At 42.7% G+C, this 19,517-nt stretch overlaps 3 protein-coding genes across 3 annotated transcripts; all 3 read left to right on the top strand.

The window, feature by feature from the left end:
- Positions 1 to 2,612: 2,612 nt before the first annotated feature.
- scinla (scinderin like a) lies at positions 2,613 to 12,706 on the top strand. Its single transcript, XM_056277406.1, has 17 exons — positions 2,613 to 2,709; positions 4,909 to 5,093; positions 5,268 to 5,422; positions 6,977 to 7,138; positions 7,628 to 7,777; positions 7,944 to 8,033; positions 8,199 to 8,331; positions 8,579 to 8,667; positions 8,809 to 9,024; positions 9,415 to 9,548; positions 9,678 to 9,768; positions 9,922 to 10,092; positions 10,237 to 10,411; positions 10,501 to 10,616; positions 11,704 to 11,781; positions 11,908 to 11,968; positions 12,057 to 12,706. The coding sequence occupies exons 2-17, from the start codon at positions 4,913 to 4,915 to the stop codon at positions 12,215 to 12,217; spliced, it is 2,163 nt and encodes a 720-aa protein (XP_056133381.1). The 5' UTR covers positions 2,613 to 2,709; positions 4,909 to 4,912; the 3' UTR covers positions 12,218 to 12,706.
- A 342-nt stretch (positions 12,707 to 13,048) lies between these two features.
- zgc:109982 (uncharacterized protein LOC553564 homolog) lies at positions 13,049 to 15,663 on the top strand. Its single transcript, XM_056277421.1, has 6 exons — positions 13,049 to 13,145; positions 13,457 to 13,618; positions 13,820 to 13,999; positions 14,091 to 14,184; positions 15,063 to 15,246; positions 15,424 to 15,663. The coding sequence occupies exons 1-6, from the start codon at positions 13,049 to 13,051 to the stop codon at positions 15,661 to 15,663; spliced, it is 957 nt and encodes a 318-aa protein (XP_056133396.1).
- Positions 15,664 to 16,649: 986 nt separating this feature from the next.
- dr1 (down-regulator of transcription 1) lies at positions 16,650 to 19,205 on the top strand. Its single transcript, XM_056277426.1, has 3 exons — positions 16,650 to 17,461; positions 17,625 to 17,788; positions 17,986 to 19,205. Exons 1-3 carry the CDS (start codon positions 17,242 to 17,244, stop codon positions 18,130 to 18,132), a joined length of 531 nt encoding a protein of 176 aa, XP_056133401.1. The 5' UTR covers positions 16,650 to 17,241; the 3' UTR covers positions 18,133 to 19,205.
- The last annotated feature ends 312 nt before the right edge of the window (positions 19,206 to 19,517 follow it).

The following is a 19,517-nucleotide window of genomic DNA, read 5'->3' as shown; positions in this document are numbered from 1 at the left end:
AACGTTGTATCAACGCAGCTCCACGTTAGCGTTAGCTCTGCTAGCTCACTCGGCGAACTCAAAAGTTCTCTTCTCACGTAGTCAAACTGCACGGATCATTCCGGTCACTTGCGTCGGGTGATTGTATTCATCTCAGAGGCGAGGACGACGAATTCTGACACCATGTCTTGTACTTTATAGTACTTATATTAGTAATGAATGGACCGGAGACCAAGGCATAACGTTGACCTTTTACTAGGCATATCTTCAAGTCTCATCACTCGCGCATGCGCGCTCATTACATAGCAAAACCTGCTCACTACAACAAGAAGGGAGTCTGGATATGTGTGGCTGATATGAAGCTGATGGCACTCCAGGACAGTCAGGCTGAAGTGTTGGGGCCCCCAGAATGTGATAGTCAATCTTTTTATTTTGGTTATTATTGTTATTATTGTTATTGTCAACTTTTTTTGTAGGAACATGGGGTTAGATGCCTAACCCCAAGATCCCCAAGGATATCTGGCTTAGAGTTCTGCAGGGTTCCATAATGTAACTGCAAATACTGACCTGTACTGAGCAGGCTATACTTCCCCACTGACAGCTATGCTTTCACCAGAGAAAGAATACGGGTCTTGTATAACCCACAGCTTAAAGGCCTGATGTTGATCCCCTTGACCTGCCTCAAAACCCGAGAGAGTGAGATTCATCAGTCAATCTGGGGGGTTTTCTGCAAAGTCCACAGCAGAATTAGACTGAAGTCACAAATCCACACATAGAGAATCACACCAGTATTGCAAGCAAGGCAATAATATCTGACTCATCTGCCAACTGAGAGGAGCCCCTCTCCTGAGCTACAGTTCAACTGCACCCCTCTGGTGAACTCACGTATCCTGAGAACTATCCGCCCTTGTCTAGTTAAATGGTATTTCAGCGAAGTTATTTGCCTAACTTATTGTGGTTGCAGGTGGATCCTGTTTATATTTAAGCCATATGAAATAAAGAACAGGACTTCAGTGTGTGCCTCTATGAAGGATTGCAGAAGATCCAGAAATATTGCTCAGAGATATGCATCCCAGAACACAATTAAAATGAGACTTGCACCATTTTACAATCTTGGTAGTTATATTGAGTTTGAACTTGTAATTCCCAGTGGTCAAGAATCATGTTAACATTTATTTGGCTCTTACTTTTACATTGAATACCTACAAAATGAATTCAAGCTTTGTCATTGCTATATGTTTTTATTCAGTTCATGCAATTCAATATGTCATTTTGCTTTGAGGACCTCTGGCACCGTTTTACTTCCATAAATACCAGCTAAAACATATTTCATGAAGCACCTTAGAGTGTTAATGACCATGCTTTCTCCAAATACTGCAAACCTACAGTGTAACTCCTGTTACATTAAAATAATAAAAACCATTTGTAAATGAATGGAAAACACTGGCAGTTCATTATGCCAGCAACAGTCAATTACACACCCCTTTTTGACTGCTACAAAATCATCTCTGCCACGAGCATTTCTTCCCTAGGCAAAGCCAGGCGTTGCTGCAGGAAATTAAAGTAGAATCATCTGCAGGCAATTCTGACCTGGTGCAACCTCCAAGTGTATCCACTGTTCATCTGGGGAGAAGCAATAGTACCCAACTTCTGAATGGGCTATAAAATAAGATCTGACTGAATACTGATCTGCTGGGAACCATATCATTAAAGTTACATTTCTGATTTATTGTTCCTCAGGGTTGCGTTATCAAGAACAATAATGTAGGCACACAAGCTTGGGCAAGTTTAGTGGTTGGCGGAGTTTTGCAAGTTATGTAATCTGTTCTGTTTGGATGGTGTGTGTCTATGTTTGCGTGCATGTGTGTGTGCGTGTGTCCATGAGGACACGTGCACACGTGTCTTGTTTTGTCTTGTGGAGGCATAGTGGTATGCCTTGGACAAGGATTGTATGTGTGTTGTGTGCATAGTAGACAATGAGACAGAATGTGCTGAAGCAGCTCTGTGATAGAGGGAGTGATGAACCCCAACCTAACCTGAGGCGACTACCATGGCTCAGTCATCTCTGGGTGGGGATTTGTGTCTTTCCTTTCTGTCAAGCTTCCATATAGGAGGGGCCAAATACCTACTGACAGGCCTCTGCCTCACTATTGCAGCTAGTCAGGCTTATACTTGACTGGCTGGCTCAGCCGAGAGCTCAACTGCCTGTTTGAATCTTGGATTTACCTTGTGTCCTCTCAAATAAATGTCCATCATTATGCAAAACATCATATACTCACAATCAGAAGGCCCAAAGCATCATTGAATGCGTTTTTGTTTTCGTAAAGGGCACCAGCCGCAGGATGTTTCAGAACCAATCTATGAATGCTTTTCATTTACTTTCCGTGATGTGCAAAAAATACCTTTCTTTGCAACACAGCTGCTGCATTACATATTCTTGCATTTCTGATTTAAAATGCATGCAAACGGTGGAGATTAAGAAAGCTCAGCGGCTCTCGGTGTTTGCGTCCTATGTTAAGTGGATGAGTCTTCAGACTGGGAATATTGTGGGCGTTGTCCAGCTCCTCCCTTGTGTGGCTGAGAGACACGCCGGTTAGTGTGGGCAGATTTCTTTGCAGACTATAAAACAAGTGCCGCCTTTCACACTGCCTTCACAGAGAGCCGACACTGAAACAGAGCAGCAGTTTCCACCTGTGTCTTCCCCAACATCCTGTCTTCTATCCTCACCAGGTACCTATGCGAGAAAAAATAAGCCAAATTGTTTTGTTTGCTATTTCCCCATCGGGGAGTTATTGAATAGTTCTCAGTGAATGACGACGCTCATAGCCTATTAGTCATGTTTGGTTGCAAAAAAAAAACGTTGCAACCCGTTCGTTTTAAACCTATAAATGTAGTTTTTATTTTTTCTGGGGGACTAAAAACATTTTCGCCTCCTGAAAGAGCCACCTGTGAATGTATTTCGGGATTTGCATGTTATTAATGGAGATGGGTTCCGGGCATATCCTACAGCCAGTCGGCGTTATCATTGCCTATCCATGCGGTATTCAGAATGAGAAGTGTTTCAATTGCTAAAATTGTTTTGTTGCATTTGTTTTCTACAGACTTTTTGTTTTGTTGTTGCGGGCGTCCGCCGAAGCAGCGCAGCGGATGGGGTGAAAACGCGATGTGGCGCCGTTTCCTCTCGTTAGATAACTCCACCCACACACACACACACACACACACACACACACACACGAGTCTTCACCGCCCGACTTCGCGACACATCATCTGCTGCCGTCAGAGAAAGCGACTGAATATATACCGACCGGAAAAAAAAATCAGTGTTGACTCGACAACGTCAAAAATAAGTTAGGGAAAAGTTATATACTGAGATCGGTCAATTCAACTACATTCACGAGGCACTTATCTGTTGATGTTTATAGGACTGGGGATACAGAAATATAGCCACATCTGTTGGCCAAAGATACACCAAAAAAAAAAGAGAGGCTCGTGGAGCAGGATACCAGATAGTAGTATCTCGTGCGGCCACCATTGGCCTCGGGCAGCGCGCGACTTACATCCTTGATCATGTTGATTGCAGCCTGTGTGATGCTGCGCCCCACTCTTCAAATGGCTGCGAGAAGTTGGTCGGATGATGTCGGTGGGCGCTGGACCACGCCCCCACAGCATCCCTTACCCACAGCATCCCTTACAAGTGTTGAGTGGGTGACGTGTGGACCGCGGAGGAACTGGGACACATATGACTTGATGGCTGCGGATGAATGGCAGGACAACGGGGCCTTGGATCACATCACGGTAACTGCATTAAAAAAATGCACTTGAGTTCATTGCCTGTAGGAGATATGCCTACCGGTACCAACACACCACCACCATCATCATCATCATCATCTGTCCGTGTGGACTGGTCTCCCGACGATCCCGGGTCTGCCGTGGTTTCACGTTGTCGGACGTGAGTACGAGCAGCCAACTTCTCTTGAAACAACGTTGGAAATGCGGCGAAATGAGCTATCCGTCACTCCGGCTAACACAGCTGCAGGGCACACCTGCAGCCAGCGTGCCCCCTTAAAATCTGGAGCATCTGTGGCGTTACGTTGTTCGTTGTTAAAGTGGCGCCGCTTTTACTGGCGCCTTCACAAGGAACACCTGTGGAGGGATCGCGCTGTCTAATCAGCATCTCGATAAGCCACACCTGTCCGCGAGATGGATTATCTAGGCAAAGTAGAAATGGTCGCTAATAGGGACGCAAGCGAATCTGTGGGCCAGCTCTGAGAGAACCGTTACCTTTAAGCGCGCATAGAAAAAAGTCTTTGTTTTATTTCGACTCGTAAAAAAATAAAATAAAAGTGTTGCGTTCATATTTCTGTTCAGTATAGAGTCAATGCATCTTCAGGGAAGAGAAAAACATCGCACTTGGAAGAGCTGCTCAAAAGTCAAATAACTGAGATAGATCCGGGTGACACGGCACACCGATAGTGAGGAAGTATCCCACTTGGTCTTGCATCACAAACTGTAGCAGGAGAACTTCTCCGCCGCTTGTATTGCGGCGACACCGCAGACATGTCCAAACAGCTCTGGACTTGTCTGAGTCTGGCGCAGAGACGGGTTCATCAAGTAGGCTACCAAGAGTCTTCCAAAAGCCAGGAGAGAAAATCCAATCTGAAATTGTGACCAAACATCACTCTTATTCTGTGTTTTAAAATCCCTTTATGTATTTAATACTGTATACGTGCACGGTTCCTGTGATTCATAAAGACAACCCTCCTCCTACCCCCTGCTGAAGATTTCTTTCTTTGACCAAAAAAAAAAATCTTCTAGGTTCTTTGTCTTGTCAATAAATAAGGTCTCTGTGTCTCATACTGTACGTATGGGTTGTTACATGCACATTAAAGGTTATTTCAGTTAATCTGACCTTTCCTCCACACCCCTCAGAAACATGGCGCACCACAAAGAGTTTCAGACTGCAGGAAAGGAGCCCGGCCTTCAGGTGTGGCGCATGGAAAACATGGATCTGAAGCCGATTCCCAAACAACTTTACGGAAACTTCTACACTGGGGATGCCTACATTTTGCTCCATACAACGCCTGCCCCTTCTCACAGCATTCACATGTGGTTAGGTAACTAAAGGGGGTTGATTCACTGATTGCAAGATGCATCGCCAAACAAACCCTGGCTAATGAGAAAATTATGCTCTCCCACATGATTCGATGATACATGTAAACCACCATGAGCGTATTTGCTCCTTAGAGTTTTGCAGTATTTCATTTGTATATTTGTTACCACTCCAACAGGAAGTGAAAGTACCCAGGATGAGGGAGGGGCTGTTGCCATCTTTGCAATCCAGCTGGATGATTTTCTGGGCGGTTCCCCAGTGCAATTCAGAGAGGTCCAAGGCAATGAGTCACTCACCTTTTTGGGCTATTTCAAGTCTGGCATCAAATACATGGTAAGATATATGTATGTATATAGTACATAGTATGTGTGATTGTATTTCTGGCAATGTGAAATCTTTCATACATATCGCGCAGATGTCCATTTGCACAACAACCTCATTACTGCTTTTATTTTGTTTCTTTTCAAACATTTTAGCTAATGGCACAAAAACTTGCAGCATCTGCCTAACAAGCCCTGAGTTTACTGAAGCCGCTGCTTAATACTACAGTATTCCCCAGATAGCATCCGGATGTGGGCCACTTCAGGCAATGATGCGGCACTGATGGCCTTCTTCTGGCCCTGACAAAATGGATGTGAGCCTGAAGTGACCCGCATGTATAACAGCAAATATGGCCCAAATATGCCGAATCAAATGTTGGCCTTTTTTTTATGGCAAAGATACAGCGCTCTCGGCAACATGTAATCTGGATGTAATCCGGAAGTGGCCTGTCTGGTAAATGGTGCAAATGGCCCAAATATCGCAAAACAAATATGGGCCACCTTTGGCAAATATGTGGCACATGCGGCATTGCTATGGCTTGGTTCTGGCCCAGATCTGGTAAACAGGAGCGGACTGCCCAAGTGCCATCATTCCACATGGTATGTGGGCTGGATGAAAGAAAGATGAAAGTCGGGTGTGGGTCGGGTCTGGGCCACAGCAATTTTGCTATCTGGGTTAGAGCCAAATGTGCATCCACCCACCCAATCCTCATTCTTAATGATAAAGGATATAAATAAGACTAAATGTCCAGTTTGATTTTTCATAAATTAATGAACATCTGGGGCGTCCGGGTAGCGTGGCGGTCTATTCCGTTGCCTACCAACACAGGGATCACTGATATGTGTCATAGTCGCTGCACTAGCGCCTCCTCTGGTCGGTTGGGGCACCTGTTGGGGGGGGGGGCTGGGGGGAATAGCGTGATCCTCCCATGTGCTACATCCCCCTGGCGAAACTCATCACTGTCAGGTGAAAAGAAGCGGCTGGTGACTCCACATGTATCAGAGGAGGCATGTGGTAGTTTGCAGCCCTCCCCGGATCGGCAGAGGGGGTGGAGCAGCGACTGGGACAGCTTGGAAGAGTGGGGTAATTGGCCAGACACAATTGGGGAGAAAAAAAGGGGGGGGGTTAATTAACACCTGTTCAACAATGACTCAAATTGAGATGAAAAGTGACCCAACTGAGAAATACTGTGGCTCCACAGATATCTAACCATAAATAAATTCGAAATGGACATGGGGAAATCCTTGCAGCGCTATTTTGAGACCTGTTTTGCAGATTGGATCCTGGATGCTCAAAGTTTTCTACTAAAGGTTTTGATGGAGTGTTTGACATGGTAAACAGGCTAAGTGAGGACACATTGCTTTCAGAACAAAACACCAAATAGCGGCAAATCTGGCAAGCTGATGTAGACATGGAAAGCAGAGTCAGCAGGGCCTGTGGAACATACTTCTCTCAAGTACTTCAGCAATGCTGAATTTGAAGTCTCACACCAGAAATTTCAGTTTAACCTCTCAAGTCATGGCACATAAATATTTTTATATTTCATTTTTTTGTCTCCTGTTGCAGAATGGTGGGGTAGCCTCAGGCTTCCAGCAAGTGGTGACCAATGACATGAGTGCCAGGCGACTGCTCCACATTAAGGGTCGTCGGGTTATCAGGGCCACAGAGGTCAACATGTCTTGGGAGAGCTTCAACAAAGGAGACTGCTTCATCATTGACCTCGGAAAGGTGAACTGGCAATTAACAATTTGGGCAGCACGGTGGTGCAGTGGTTAGTGCTGTCGCCTCACAGCAAGAAGGTCCTGAGTTCAAACCCAGGGGTTGTCCAACCTTGGGGGTAATCCCAGGTCGTCCTCTGTATGGAGTTTGCATCTTCTCCTTGTGTCTGCAGTGGGTTTTCTCTGGATGCTCCGGTTTCCCCCACCATCAAAAAAAGACATGCATGTTAGGATTAATACTCCTGTCTGTGCCCTTGACCGAGGCGTGGTGAGACGAGCTGGAGTCGGTTCCCGGGTGTTGCACCGCAGCTGCCCACTGCTCTTAGCTGTAACAATGGGATGTGTTAAATGCAGAGAAGAATTTCACTTCGGGGATCAATAGAATATATATATATATATATTTAAAAAAATACTATATAGAATGTAGCCTGCAAGTGTTAGTGTTTCATGAGTTCTTCATCTTTACCTCGTTCTGTTGTGTCCTCTCATTCTATTGCAGGATATCTACCATTGGTGTGGAAGCGAGTGCAACCACTATGAACGGCTTAAGGGCTCCAAAGTGGCCATTGATATCCGTGACAATGAAAGAAATGGCCGGGCCAAGTTACACATGGTTGATGAAGGTGAAGAACCAGAGGCAGTCATAAAAGTGAGTAACCTTAACTGACTCTAAATTTTCTGTAGCACATGATACCCAGGAAATGTTTCGTAGCTGGTATAAAGACAACAAGCAAAGTATGCTTTTCTGACTCATTCCAGGAAGGATGTTGGTAATCTTGTCGGAGCGTTGTTAATGTGAATGTATTTGTTTACAGGCCCTTGGACCCAAGCCTAGCATCCCCTCAAGAAGCTCTGATGATGAATCTGCTGATAGTGCAAACAAGAACAAGGGATCTCTGTACTGTGTAAATATTCCTTCGCAGGAACACAACAGCAACTAATATGAATTCAACATGTATTATTTAAACATATTGTAAACATTATCAAGGGGGAAAAAAACGCCTTTGAATGTATTCACAGGATTCGTTTTGCCTACAGAGGTATTATGATTCTCTCTGTTTGTTTACCAGATTTCTGATGCAGCTGGCTCCATGAAGTTGTCTTTGGTGGCTCAGAGCAATCCCTTCAGACAAGAAATGCTTTCCCCCAGCGAATGCTATCTCATAGACAATGGAGCAGACAATAAGATCTTTATCTGGAAAGGTGCTGGAACACTGAATCTCTGAACTCCTTCACTCAGTCCCATATCATTATTTTTATAGCTTATCTAATGTATGTACTAATATATAACACCCCTTTATACATAAGTTATCAGTCGAACACTTCTCAGAGACAACTTCGTATCATGGTTCTGTGGTTTCTTTCCATTTGCTAAGAGGGGAATGAATGTGAGTCAATTGTACAAGTCTCTTGCAAACCTTTAATCACTATGCAATACCCTAAACTGCAGGACCAAGCGCAAATCCAACTGAGCGCAAGGCCGCTATGAAGGCGGCTCAGCACTTCATCAAAGAAAATAATTACCCCAAGCACACCCAGGTACTGTAGTGGTGCCACATAAATCTGGCAGATGCCCATGTGAACAAAAACTCCTTATCTTGCTTAAACTTGCTATCTCTTAATAATGTCCCACCAATGAATGGTTTCCTATCCTTGAATAAGCCTGACTGACATGCACAGGTGCAAGTGATGCCAGGAGGAGGGGAGACCACCCTGTTTAAGCAGTTCTTCTCCAACTGGAGGGACAAAGACCAGACTAGGGGTGTGGGGAAGGTCTACACCATTGGCAGAATTGCTCAGGTGGAGCAGATACCTTTTGACTCCTCTACCCTCCACAGCAACAAGACCATGGCTGCCCAGCATGGCATGGTGGATGATGGCTCTGGGAAAGTCCAGGTGGGATGATGAGCTTAATCGCACTACCATTGAAACTCCTACTACCTCTGCTCTTAGTGTCATTATGCACAGTCTTTCCTGACCATTTTTTTCTGCCACAGTGCACTTTTTATGATAAAAGAAATCCCACAGCACACCACTATTCAACTATGACACAATTAGTATACAATTTTAAAATTGCAATGCAAAAGCTAATTTCTGTTAAAAATATGGAATTATTTTTAATCAAAAATCAGTTTTAAATGGAATTTGAAAAGTTTCCACCATGCACTAATGTACTGTTAGCGATGACAAGGTGGTGTTTTTCAACCCGGCTTACTGGTTGGAAAATGCTGATTTAGCATTTGAGTGCTACACATAATAAAGTGTAGAATTGTTGGCTGTCTGTAGATTTGGCGTGTGGAGGGCGGTGATAAAGTCTCCGTGGATCAGTCCAGCTATGGACAGTTCTTTGGAGGTGACTGTTACCTGTTGCTGTACAGCTACAACATGGAGAGCAGACAGCAGCATATCATCTACACTTGGTGAGTTTGGGCTATGGGCCACAGCCACTGGGAAACTTACTATTGAAAGGAGAGGCCACCGTAGCATTCCAATCCTCTTAACATATATAGGTTGATCAAACTACATATGTGTGTTTATGCTGTCCTTAGGCAAGGGCTCCGGTGCAGTCAGGATGAATTGGGGGCTTCAGCTATTCTCACCGTAAGACTGGACAACTCCATGGGAGGATCTGCAGTTCAGGTAAGACATTTAGTGCAAAGACACTCTATCATACAGTTGTCATGTCAGCAAAAGAATCCTATCATCCAGGTATTAAAAGATAATATGCCTTTTATTCCCATGTTCCTTCATTGTGGATATTGTTGAGATGTTTTCACTACTGTGTCTTGGCAGGTCCGTGTTACTCAGGGCCAAGAGCCACCTCACCTCGTAAGTCTGTTTAAGGGGCAGCCTATGGTCATCTACTTGGGTGGGACATCCCGCAAAGGGGGCCAGAGCCAGGCCGGAAGTACACGGCTCTTCCACATCCGTCAAAGCTCCAGTAAAGCTAAACGCGCTGTTGAGGTCAGCAATGCTTAAGCCAATGAGCATAAAGTGATGGTTGAATACATCTTTACCATGGCTGATCACGCACAACATCTCTCTAACTAGCTCTCTCTCTGTCTGTCTCTGTCTCTCTCTCTCCTGCTTTCTCTTTCAACGATTTAGGTGGAGGCATCTGCTGCCTCTCTAAACACGAACGATATGTTTGTGCTGAAGACATCCAATTCTCTGTTCTTGTGGAAGGGAGTGGGAGCCACTGAGGAGGAGATGGATGCAGCCATGTATGTCGCCAAGGTGCTTGGAGGAAGTGTCACTGAGGTGGTGGAGGGTAAAGAGCCAGGTCAGTACTGTAGATACAGTATTGTTTTCCATATGACAATGGTACAAGTGAACCATGCAACCTAATGCTCTTTTTCTCCTTGTCCACAGCTGCTTTCTGGACTGCATTGGGTGGAAAGAAGGATTACCAGACATCCAGGAGCCTGCAGAGGATGATCAATCCTCCAAGGCTGTTTGGCTGTTCAAACAAAACTGGCAGGCTCATTGTGAGTATTTAATTTTGAAGTCAGATAGAAACCAGTAATCTGATTCAACCTGTCATGTCTAAAAACCTTGAACATGGCATAATAAAACATTGAGCATCATTTTTTTATTGGGATGGGGGAAGACACACATTGTGTTATATTTTACCTATAACTGTTCTTGTCTCGAGAATTGTTAGGGAGTTGTCCAGTCCTCATTAATATTCATGAATTGACCTTTGAGTGAAAAATATATGCAAGGGTTGGTGGTAAGGACTGGCGGAGTTTCATAGTTTGATGGTGTGATGTGAGAGGCTGTCTGTAAATGAGTGTCTGATGACATATCAGAACAAAGTTCACTGAGAGAGGCTGAATTAGGGGGAGTTTTTTTAAATAGAGAAAAATAAAAAAAACTTTTTTTTAAATTTAAATTTTATACTATTTTTTCAGTGGAAAGAGACAATACATGAAGCATGATGAGATGATTAAAGTCATAAATAATGTTTGAAAATATTAGTATTTCAATATCGGTGACACTTCAATTCATTGAGGTGTGGCTGCATTGGTGTGGATTTTTTTTCTTTTATTTATATATTTTTTCAGTTGCTGAATGAAGACAATGTTGCCCTTGACTGACCATGGGAGCAAAAAAAAAAAATGAGTGAAAAAAATATGTTCTCTCACAAAAGTGTCCTGTTTTGATGTCCTTGCAATAGTTGTGGGTGCCATTGCAAAAGTTGGAGGTGACAAATAGATCTGGTCACAGGAAAATGCAACTACTTTCCCCAAATCAGAATATTTTCTCCATCCAGGCCGCCCCTGGATCTTAATACTCATTTGAGCTCTTTTCAACCGCAAGACTTATTTAACTGATTGCTCCATCGCGTCAACTGCATTCCATATAATGAATGTTTTTGCATGGTAATGATGAACAATTGCAAGTTAACACAAAGCATTTCATGCAAAGCAGCCGAAATATACTAGGAGATGTAGCACAGCTGCAAGGGAACTCAAAGGTTTTGTAAAGGAATTAATTCTTTTCTCCCATGGGCTAGTGGCAGCTCAGTAGAACTCAGTTTCAAATTATACGAGGTGTGATATTTATCTCTAGGCCGATGAGGTGCCTGGAGACTTCACACAGATGGATTTGGCAACTGATGACATCATGCTTCTGGACACCTGGGATCAGGTAAACCCTTGTTCTACCAACATTTTTGAAGGATGCAGCCCACACCTTCTCTGAGTCTTGCTTTTATTATGTCCTTATTCCTAAATCCTTTGCGGTTGTTTCTTCCCTTGCCTCTGCTAACACCAGATCTTCCTTTGGATTGGCAATGAAGCAAACGAGGTGGAGAAAACTGGATCACTCAAGATTGGTAACACGAAAGCATTACACATACTGTCATTATCATAGTGGTATTCCTAGCGAAAGGTGTCCATAATTATGTATTGCTTTTCGTACAGCCAAAGACTACGTGGATTCTGACCCCTCTGGCCGTAGAGCTATTCCCATCAACACCATCAAGCATGGGGCCGAGCCACCCACTTTCACCGGCTGGTTCCATGCCTGGGATCCGAAGATGTGGGAGAAAGACCCTATGGAACTCCTCCAGGCTCGCATCTAACCTCGGCCACATACACACTAACTCTCCCTGCCTATTGCTTCTTGGCTTTAGTGTTTAATCCTTTACTAGAAATACACAAGGCAACAGCAGCTGCAGGAAATCTGCAAGGACATAATCCTTATTATCTGAAGTAAGATTTAAAGGCATAAAGAGAGGCAATATCCCATAACATATTCAGACTATATTTTGCTGGAATATTTTCTGGAATTATTTTATCATCAATTTATTGTACTGACTGCACATGTATGATACATTGATAAATCAGCCAGAGAGCCAATTCAAAAATAAAAACACAGAATATGGTAGCTATATGATTTAACTTGTGTATATTAAAGTACAATGTGGCCTTACGATAACTAGCAGAGGTTTTTGTGTTATTTCATGCAAAATATACAACACTCAATCTTTTCCAAATTGGGACTGTAAACTCAAATTTTGTTTGAGAGATCCTACAATTTATTGTTTTCAATAAACATCCTGCTTTTTTGAGAGGGGTCCTTATCTGTTTGTTTGCATCCTAATTCTTTTTGTTCAGACGTTAGTGTGTGTCACTGTGTGCAAGTTTCTGACCATATTTTTCACATCTCATTGATTTTTGCAACAATAATAAAGAGTCTTGTGTGATTAGCCTAAGCCGTCAGCAGTGGGTGTCAGTGCCACATGCTTGATGGTAATCACAGGCCTATGTGCACCTGGTCGTACTGCTGAGTTGCAGAGCTGTGGATTAAGTAGCAGGGTTTTGAAAGTGACTCCGCATTGTGAACTGTCTGCCCCTTGCTCTTGGTCACATACTCTTCTGCTTGAATTGTGAGACACACGCTACCAGAAACAATGAACCAGAAGGTAGTACTCATCACAGGATGTTCCTCTGGCATCGGCCTAGCCTTGGCTGCCCGCATAGCAAAGGATGAGAAGAAGAGGTTCATGGGTAAATGAGCTGCTTTATTTAAATTAGCTGTATCTCATACAAAGACAGATGGCTGTTTTTTTTTAGATTGTTTGTCATTGATGCAGAAATTGACTGATATATAGTAAAGCTCTCCATGACTTGCCATTGGTGAATCACAGTTCCGTTCTTTGAACGTATTCATTCCGCATTGGCAATGTTAGTTTCTACATGCTGCATATTTCAGAGTGGTATGAAAACATGTATTTGGTTTTATTCAATGATATCGGTTTGTCTAGCCGTGTAAGAAAAAGGCAATGGAACAGCTATATTGTGTGTGTTGTACGTTGCAGTGTATGCCACCATGAGAAACCTGAGTAAGGGTAAGGCCCTTGTGGAAGCAGCAGGTCGGACACTCGGCAGGACCCTAGAAGTCAAACAGCTGGATGTATGTGATGAGAACTCCATTAAAGCCTGTGTGGAGAGCCTGCCTGAGCGCAGAGTGGACATTCTTAGTAAGCCACAGCCTTCTGGTTTGATGCATTTAGTAGAAAGATATCTCACTATTGCTATATCTTGAACTGCATGGCTTATGCCAATATTAATTTTCTCATTGCAATCTCAATGCATTGGGGTGTTGATAACATTTACATGAATGTGGCATAGTGCTGTTCTTACCTTGCTTTTCCACTGTCATGCCTTATTCCCTGTCATAGTAAGTAATGCCGGGGTGGGTCTGATTGGACCCATTGAGTGTCAGTCTATAGATAAGATGAAGACTGTCATGGATACCAACTTCTTTGGATTGGTGCGGTTGCTTAAGGAAGTCCTGCCTGATATGAAGAGAAGGGAAAAAGGCCACATTGTTGTCATCAGCAGTGTCATGGGCATCCAGGGTGAGGGATACTTCTTCCTTTCAGAAAACAAAAAATAAAAAATAATTGCTGGGCCAAGGCACACCAAACTTTTTTTGTTGTTTTTTTGCAGGGATTCTTTTCAATGATGTTTATGCAGCATCCAAGTTTGCTGTGGAAGGTTTCTGCGAGAGTTTAGCAGTTCAAGCCCTGAGATTTAATCTGAAGTAAGAGATTGATTTTTTCACGCTGCCTTTGGACTAGAAGTGTTTTGTGCTCTTCTCACCATGAGGATTGGTCTCATAAGAGTTGGATCAGAAAAGGAAAGATATTCTCCCCTGTAGGGCTGACTATCCAAGCACTAAGCACCTGTGGTCCATTTATCAGCTTTACTAATATCTGCACAATACGACACTAGTATTTGTATAATGCCAAATTTGATGGGGTAAAGCACCATGTTCAGTAATGGTAGCTTAATACAATAGTAGATTAATACAAAAAAACAAAAATCACAGAATACATTGCATGCATATTTTCGGTAAATCCCGTATTATCCCACACTACCAGGCTCAAAAACAGCTTCTTTCCCCAAGCTGTTGGCCACCTGAACCTGGCTACCCACTGAATGTCTGGATATTTTTAAATATTTTGTCATGCTCTTTTTTTTAAACTTATTTTTAGTTTTTGGTCTTCATCTGTGTATATCTTATACTGTGTTTGCTGTGTTTGTCTGTCTGTCTTGCACTGTTTGGCGAAGCCGGAGCCCTTATTTAATTTTCACCATGTTCCGGCACATTGTTTTTAATGACAATAAATTGAATTGAATTGAACTGAACTGAATTGAATATGAATGTCATCTGAACAAGCAACAGAATGTGTTGCAAGGGAATAGCTCCCTAATGTGGTTTCCCTGTGAATGGCAAGAATAGAGACATACATAAAAAAAAAGAAAAAAGAAGCAGTGGGCCACAAGTGTAAAGGTAAACTCTGTGTACCATTCAGTAGAACTTCCCAGTCTGGATAGTATTCTCATTTCCCCAGTTGCCAGTGGAGAGACATTTGATTTCGCTCATAATTTGCTTCTTTCTTTTCCCCCCCACATAAGTATTAGCCTGATTGAGCCAGGTCCAGTGATCACAGAGTTTGAGTGTAAGGTCTTTGAAGAGGGCATGGAGACTGATCTGAGCAAAGCTGACAAAGTGACGGCTGACATGTTCACTAACATCTACCTGAAGAACTACAAAGAGATCTTTGAAACCTTTGGGCAAAGAGCTGAAGATGTTGCAGAGGTATGCTACTGATCATTGGCAGATTATGCTCCGCTCAAATAGCGCCACTAGGAAAAATTAATAATTTCTTGAGGCCAGTGAACAATGAAATATCTCACACTCATCAGTGTTTCAAAGAAACAGCTACCGTATTAGTGTGTGCTCATTTTGTTTTTTTGTTTTTTTGTTCCCTTCTAGCACACTTTCAAAATTATCACCATGGAGAATCCCCCATTCCGCCATCAGACTAACACGATTTACACTCCCATGACCACTCTCAAATATGCAGACCCTAATGGTGACCTCCCCATCGACACCTTCTACAAGATGGTGTTTGAACATGACAAGGTCTTCAATGCCAGCCTGAACTTTCTTAAACTGCTGCGCTGGAGAAATCGCAAGAGTTTTACCTGGGACAAGGACGCAAACAATTCATAGACTCCAACTTACATCTTTTGATTTTACATCCCAACCAACTTCTGCTCAACTTGGCACGGGTTCTTTCTGTGTAGAGATATAGTACCTCCTAAGTATCGTGTGATAGTGTTCCTGCAGTTTACCAGTACTTTATTTTAGCACATGTTGATGTGTAGTATTGTTTGATATGTAGTGTGTAAAAGGGGATTATTGTAAACAGAAGTGAAATTGGAAACCCTGGATGGATTTTCATGGGAGGAAAACAAAAGCAGGAAATCTCCTTTTTGTTCAGAAGTCTGTGGGCTCCCAGTGGAGTTTTAAGCCATACGGTACATCAGTTAGACACCCCCCCCCCAGCCCTCTTCATACGTTAAAATCTATTTATTATACCTAACACTAAACTGTGACAGACCATAACAATGTCAGTGCATCAGATGATTTAAGCACACATTAAACATTTAGACATTTTTGAAATAAATGCTAATAGTACAAAAGGGACGTGTTCTAGGAATTTTAATAATGTGTATTTTTAAAACGTGTAAATGTGTATGTCAGTGTGTATTTTTACTAAGATCTTGTAAGCAGTCTGAAAAAGACAAACTGTACACTTGTACTGACATACTGTGTTATAAACACTGGATTATATACTGACACTTTGCCTAATCCGGGATTCAGCTGTCTGTGTTGCCCAAATGCCGCACAGACTTTAATTTGAGACCCCAAACAATTTATTGGATTCTTTACTGGGTAAAATGAGGGGAAGAGAAGAGAAGAGAAGAGAAGAGAAGAGAAGAGAAGAGAAGAGAAGAGAAGAGAAGAGAAGAGAAGAGAAGAGAAGAGAAGAGAAGCGATCACTTTAAATCCCCCAAATGTACAGCAGATGGCTGTGCTATACGGATGTAGGAAACTCCAACTATATAACAAAAGAAGAGACAGATCCGGTTTTTGTACTACGTCATTTCCGAACAAAATTCGGCTAATGTTATCCGACATTGTTAAATGAATTACTGATATTACGGCTAGCCGTTTCCGCCGACGTTTGAAAGACCAATCTGCTGCACTGTTTCTATTGTAACTAGTGTTTCTGATGATTCAGACAGATACAGGGGACTGTTGACTGGTAGCAGCCTAGCCATGTTCTTAAACACCGCTTCTATTCGTCTCCTGTGTTGTGGCTTGCTTGTGACCAGGACCGGAGCCACCGTCGGCTAGCTCGGTAGCTAGCTACCTCACATCTCCTGCTTGTGCTTCTTCCTTGTGACTACGTTGGGCTCTGACTTTACCTGGACTCTAGTTTTTGTCACATTCCGTGTAACCACAATTATTTGAAGAAACCGCTCCACATATGTTTTGAGTGATGGAACTAACCCGGCAGTTATCTGGCTAACTTTGAAGAAACATTTAGCGTTAGCCACCTAGCTACGTAACTCACGCAAGCTAGTTATTCTGCTGTTGGGGATATATACTTTTTTTTGTTGCTTGGTGTCGTTACAAAGGAAGGCAACCCCGCCGACGTCGGCTGATTTTTCTTTTTCTTTTTCCCAAAAAAGAGATTGAGCTTTTATTTCTCAAACGGGTTGTTTTTGTTTGCTTGCCACGATGGCCTCTTCCTCTGGAAATGACGACGACCTCACTATTCCTAGGGCAGCTATCAACAAGATGATAAAAGAAACCCTTCCCAATGTACGAGTGGCCAACGACGCCAGAGAGCTTGTGGTTAACTGTTGCACAGAGTTCATACATCTCATATCGTCAGAGGCAAATGAAATATGCAACAAATCCGAGAAAAAAACTATATCCCCTGAGCACGTTATCAATGGTCAGTCCCTTTAACTTTATGGTCCTCAGTTATCTCTCATTTACCGTAATAATTAACTGGTAGAGTGAGCGTGTCCCTTCTCTTTTCCACGTGTTTCTTGTCTGTAATTCGCGTTGCAGGTAGCAATTCTTTCATTTCTGCCCTTTCCCCCCTCTCGTTCCAGCTCTTGAGAGCCTCGGTTTTGCTTCATACATCACAGAGGTGAAAGACGTCCTACAAGAGTGTAAAACCGTTGCGCTGAAAAGACGAAAGGCAAGCTCTCGACTTGAGAATCTTGGCATTCCCGAGGAGGAGCTGCTCAGACAACAACAGGAATTGTTTGCCAAGGTATAATTTGAAAAGAATGAACCTTGCAGTTATGAATTGCCGCTGGACTCTTTACATGGCGTCAGTTTTTCACAATACATCTTTCATCACTGCTATCAATGTAGGATGTTCTGTAATTCTTCTGACACGTTCTCATTTGGCTGTCTATATTCAATGATTGGTTGGCGTGGGATTGAAAGTTTTATTTTTTTGCACAGGCACGTCAGCAGCAAGCAGAGCTGGCCCAGCAGGAATGGTTGCAGATGCAACAGGCTGCCCAACAGGCACAGATGGCAGCAGCATCCGCCAGTGCAGCGCAGCAGGCTGGTTCATCCCAGGATGAGGATGAAGAGGATGAAATGTGATCCGTGGTCACTGTCAAATCTGGATAAATCTCTTCCTTAGACAGTGTTGACACAAATCAACTAGCGCTGTCGTTGGCAGAATACCATGATGTGTTTGGACACCTGATATCCGTCAGCCTTGCTTCAGAAATACATATTGGTTTGAACAATTTCATCAAAGATAAGGGATTTCTAGATAAACCAAGTTTAAGTCACTTGGTCAATCACTTTGTCAAGTGTTTGGAAAGCAAATATTTGGATTAAGATGCTGTTACAAAGCTTCTGATTCATCTCATCTCCCCTTTTCCATTTAAATTGATTTTTTTTGTCTTGGAATTACGTTGAGTGATTGGTAGAGTTAGAGTTAAATTGTGGTTACACTGAAGACAGTGTTCAGAGCGTGTCAGTGATGTTTGCCTGTAATGCAGCAACTGTTCACTTATTCACGTACTGCTCCTTTAGCTTGTTTGTTATCCCTTTTAGGTTACTTCAATGGCTTAGGAGAACAGCTCTGTTTTGAATTCAGAGAAACTAATTGCTCTTTTCCTGGTCCCTTTTAACAGTTATTTTTTACAAAAAAAAATACCCCTCCCACTATAGTTGTTCAAGCAAGGATCCTTCTCGGGGTTGTGAATGCGATTTCAAACTTTTTTGTTAAATGGCAAATTATGAGGACGTTTTGTTTTAGCTCTGCCATACAGTTTCTGGTGCATATTCTTTCTTTCAACCACAGTATTAGTATAATTAGCGCCACCCACCAGAATCTACAAATTTTTGACTCATAGAACCAAAGACAGAAGACAAACTAACGCCCAAGGGTTTGGGATTTTCTAAGGTGTAGGTGCTATGTGATGCCTGGTTGACGATTGCATCCGAGGTAATGTACACATGTAAAGGATCAAACTGTCACGTTGTAAAATGCTTTGATATGACCGGTTTGAATTTGCTATTTTCCCGTCTCCGATGCCATATCAATCATTTGCAGTGTGACTGCGGTAAATCCTCCTTGTAAAGATGACGTAGTTGTGATACACTTTCACTTGCCTATTACAAAGTTGAATTCTTTGAGCAATAAAGGAAACGTGTTTTATAGATGTATTTGTTTGTGTTACTTTGTGGTTTTATCCGGTGAAAATAAAATCACATTTAAGAACCCCTAATGCTATTTATTTATTTATTTTGCATGTTTGACGTTTTTTTTAAATGGGAACGGAAGAAATGGAAACGGATGATCCGCTGTGGCGACCCCTAACGGGAGCAGCAGAAAGTAATAGTAGTAGTAGTAGTATGACGTCTTTTTTTGACGTGAATGTCTCACTGGGGGGCGCAGTTGTTATGCCGTACTTCCTTTGGTTGGATGATTGATTGGTAAGCAGCCAGATGTTCGTCATTGTAATCTTCTCAAC

Source organism: Lampris incognitus, chromosome 3 (assembly GCF_029633865.1).
Source record: "Lampris incognitus isolate fLamInc1 chromosome 3, fLamInc1.hap2, whole genome shotgun sequence".
Classification (NCBI taxonomy): domain Eukaryota; kingdom Metazoa; phylum Chordata; class Actinopteri; order Lampriformes; family Lampridae; genus Lampris; species Lampris incognitus.
This window is presented reverse-complemented; position numbering and strand designations above follow the sequence as displayed.

What these genes read in the sequence shown, in the direction of transcription:
- zgc:109982 (XM_056277421.1), top strand. Translation starts at nt 13,049, where the DNA reads ATGAACCAGAAGGTAGTACTCATCACAGGATGTTCCTCTGGCATCGGC. An exon ending in TGAGAAGAAGAGGTTCATGG is followed by an intron (nt 13,146 to 13,456) that starts GTAAATGAGCTG and finishes TGTACGTTGCAG; the next exon opens with TGTATGCCACCATGAGAAAC. An exon ending in GCCCTGAGATTTAATCTGAA is followed by an intron (nt 14,185 to 15,062) that starts GTAAGAGATTGA and finishes CCCCCACATAAG; the next exon opens with TATTAGCCTGATTGAGCCAG.
- dr1 (XM_056277426.1), top strand. Translation starts at nt 17,242, where the DNA reads ATGGCCTCTTCCTCTGGAAATGACGACGACCTCACTATTCCTAGGGCA. An exon ending in CCCTGAGCACGTTATCAATG is followed by an intron (nt 17,462 to 17,624) that starts GTCAGTCCCTTT and finishes CTCTCGTTCCAG; the next exon opens with CTCTTGAGAGCCTCGGTTTT. An exon ending in AACAGGAATTGTTTGCCAAG is followed by an intron (nt 17,789 to 17,985) that starts GTATAATTTGAA and finishes TTTTTTGCACAG; the next exon opens with GCACGTCAGCAGCAAGCAGA.
- scinla (XM_056277406.1), top strand. Translation starts at nt 4,913, where the DNA reads ATGGCGCACCACAAAGAGTTTCAGACTGCAGGAAAGGAGCCCGGCCTT. An exon ending in ACAAGGGATCTCTGTACTGT is followed by an intron (nt 8,034 to 8,198) that starts GTAAATATTCCT and finishes TTTGTTTACCAG; the next exon opens with ATTTCTGATGCAGCTGGCTC. An exon ending in GGTGGAGGGTAAAGAGCCAG is followed by an intron (nt 10,412 to 10,500) that starts GTCAGTACTGTA and finishes CCTTGTCCACAG; the next exon opens with CTGCTTTCTGGACTGCATTG.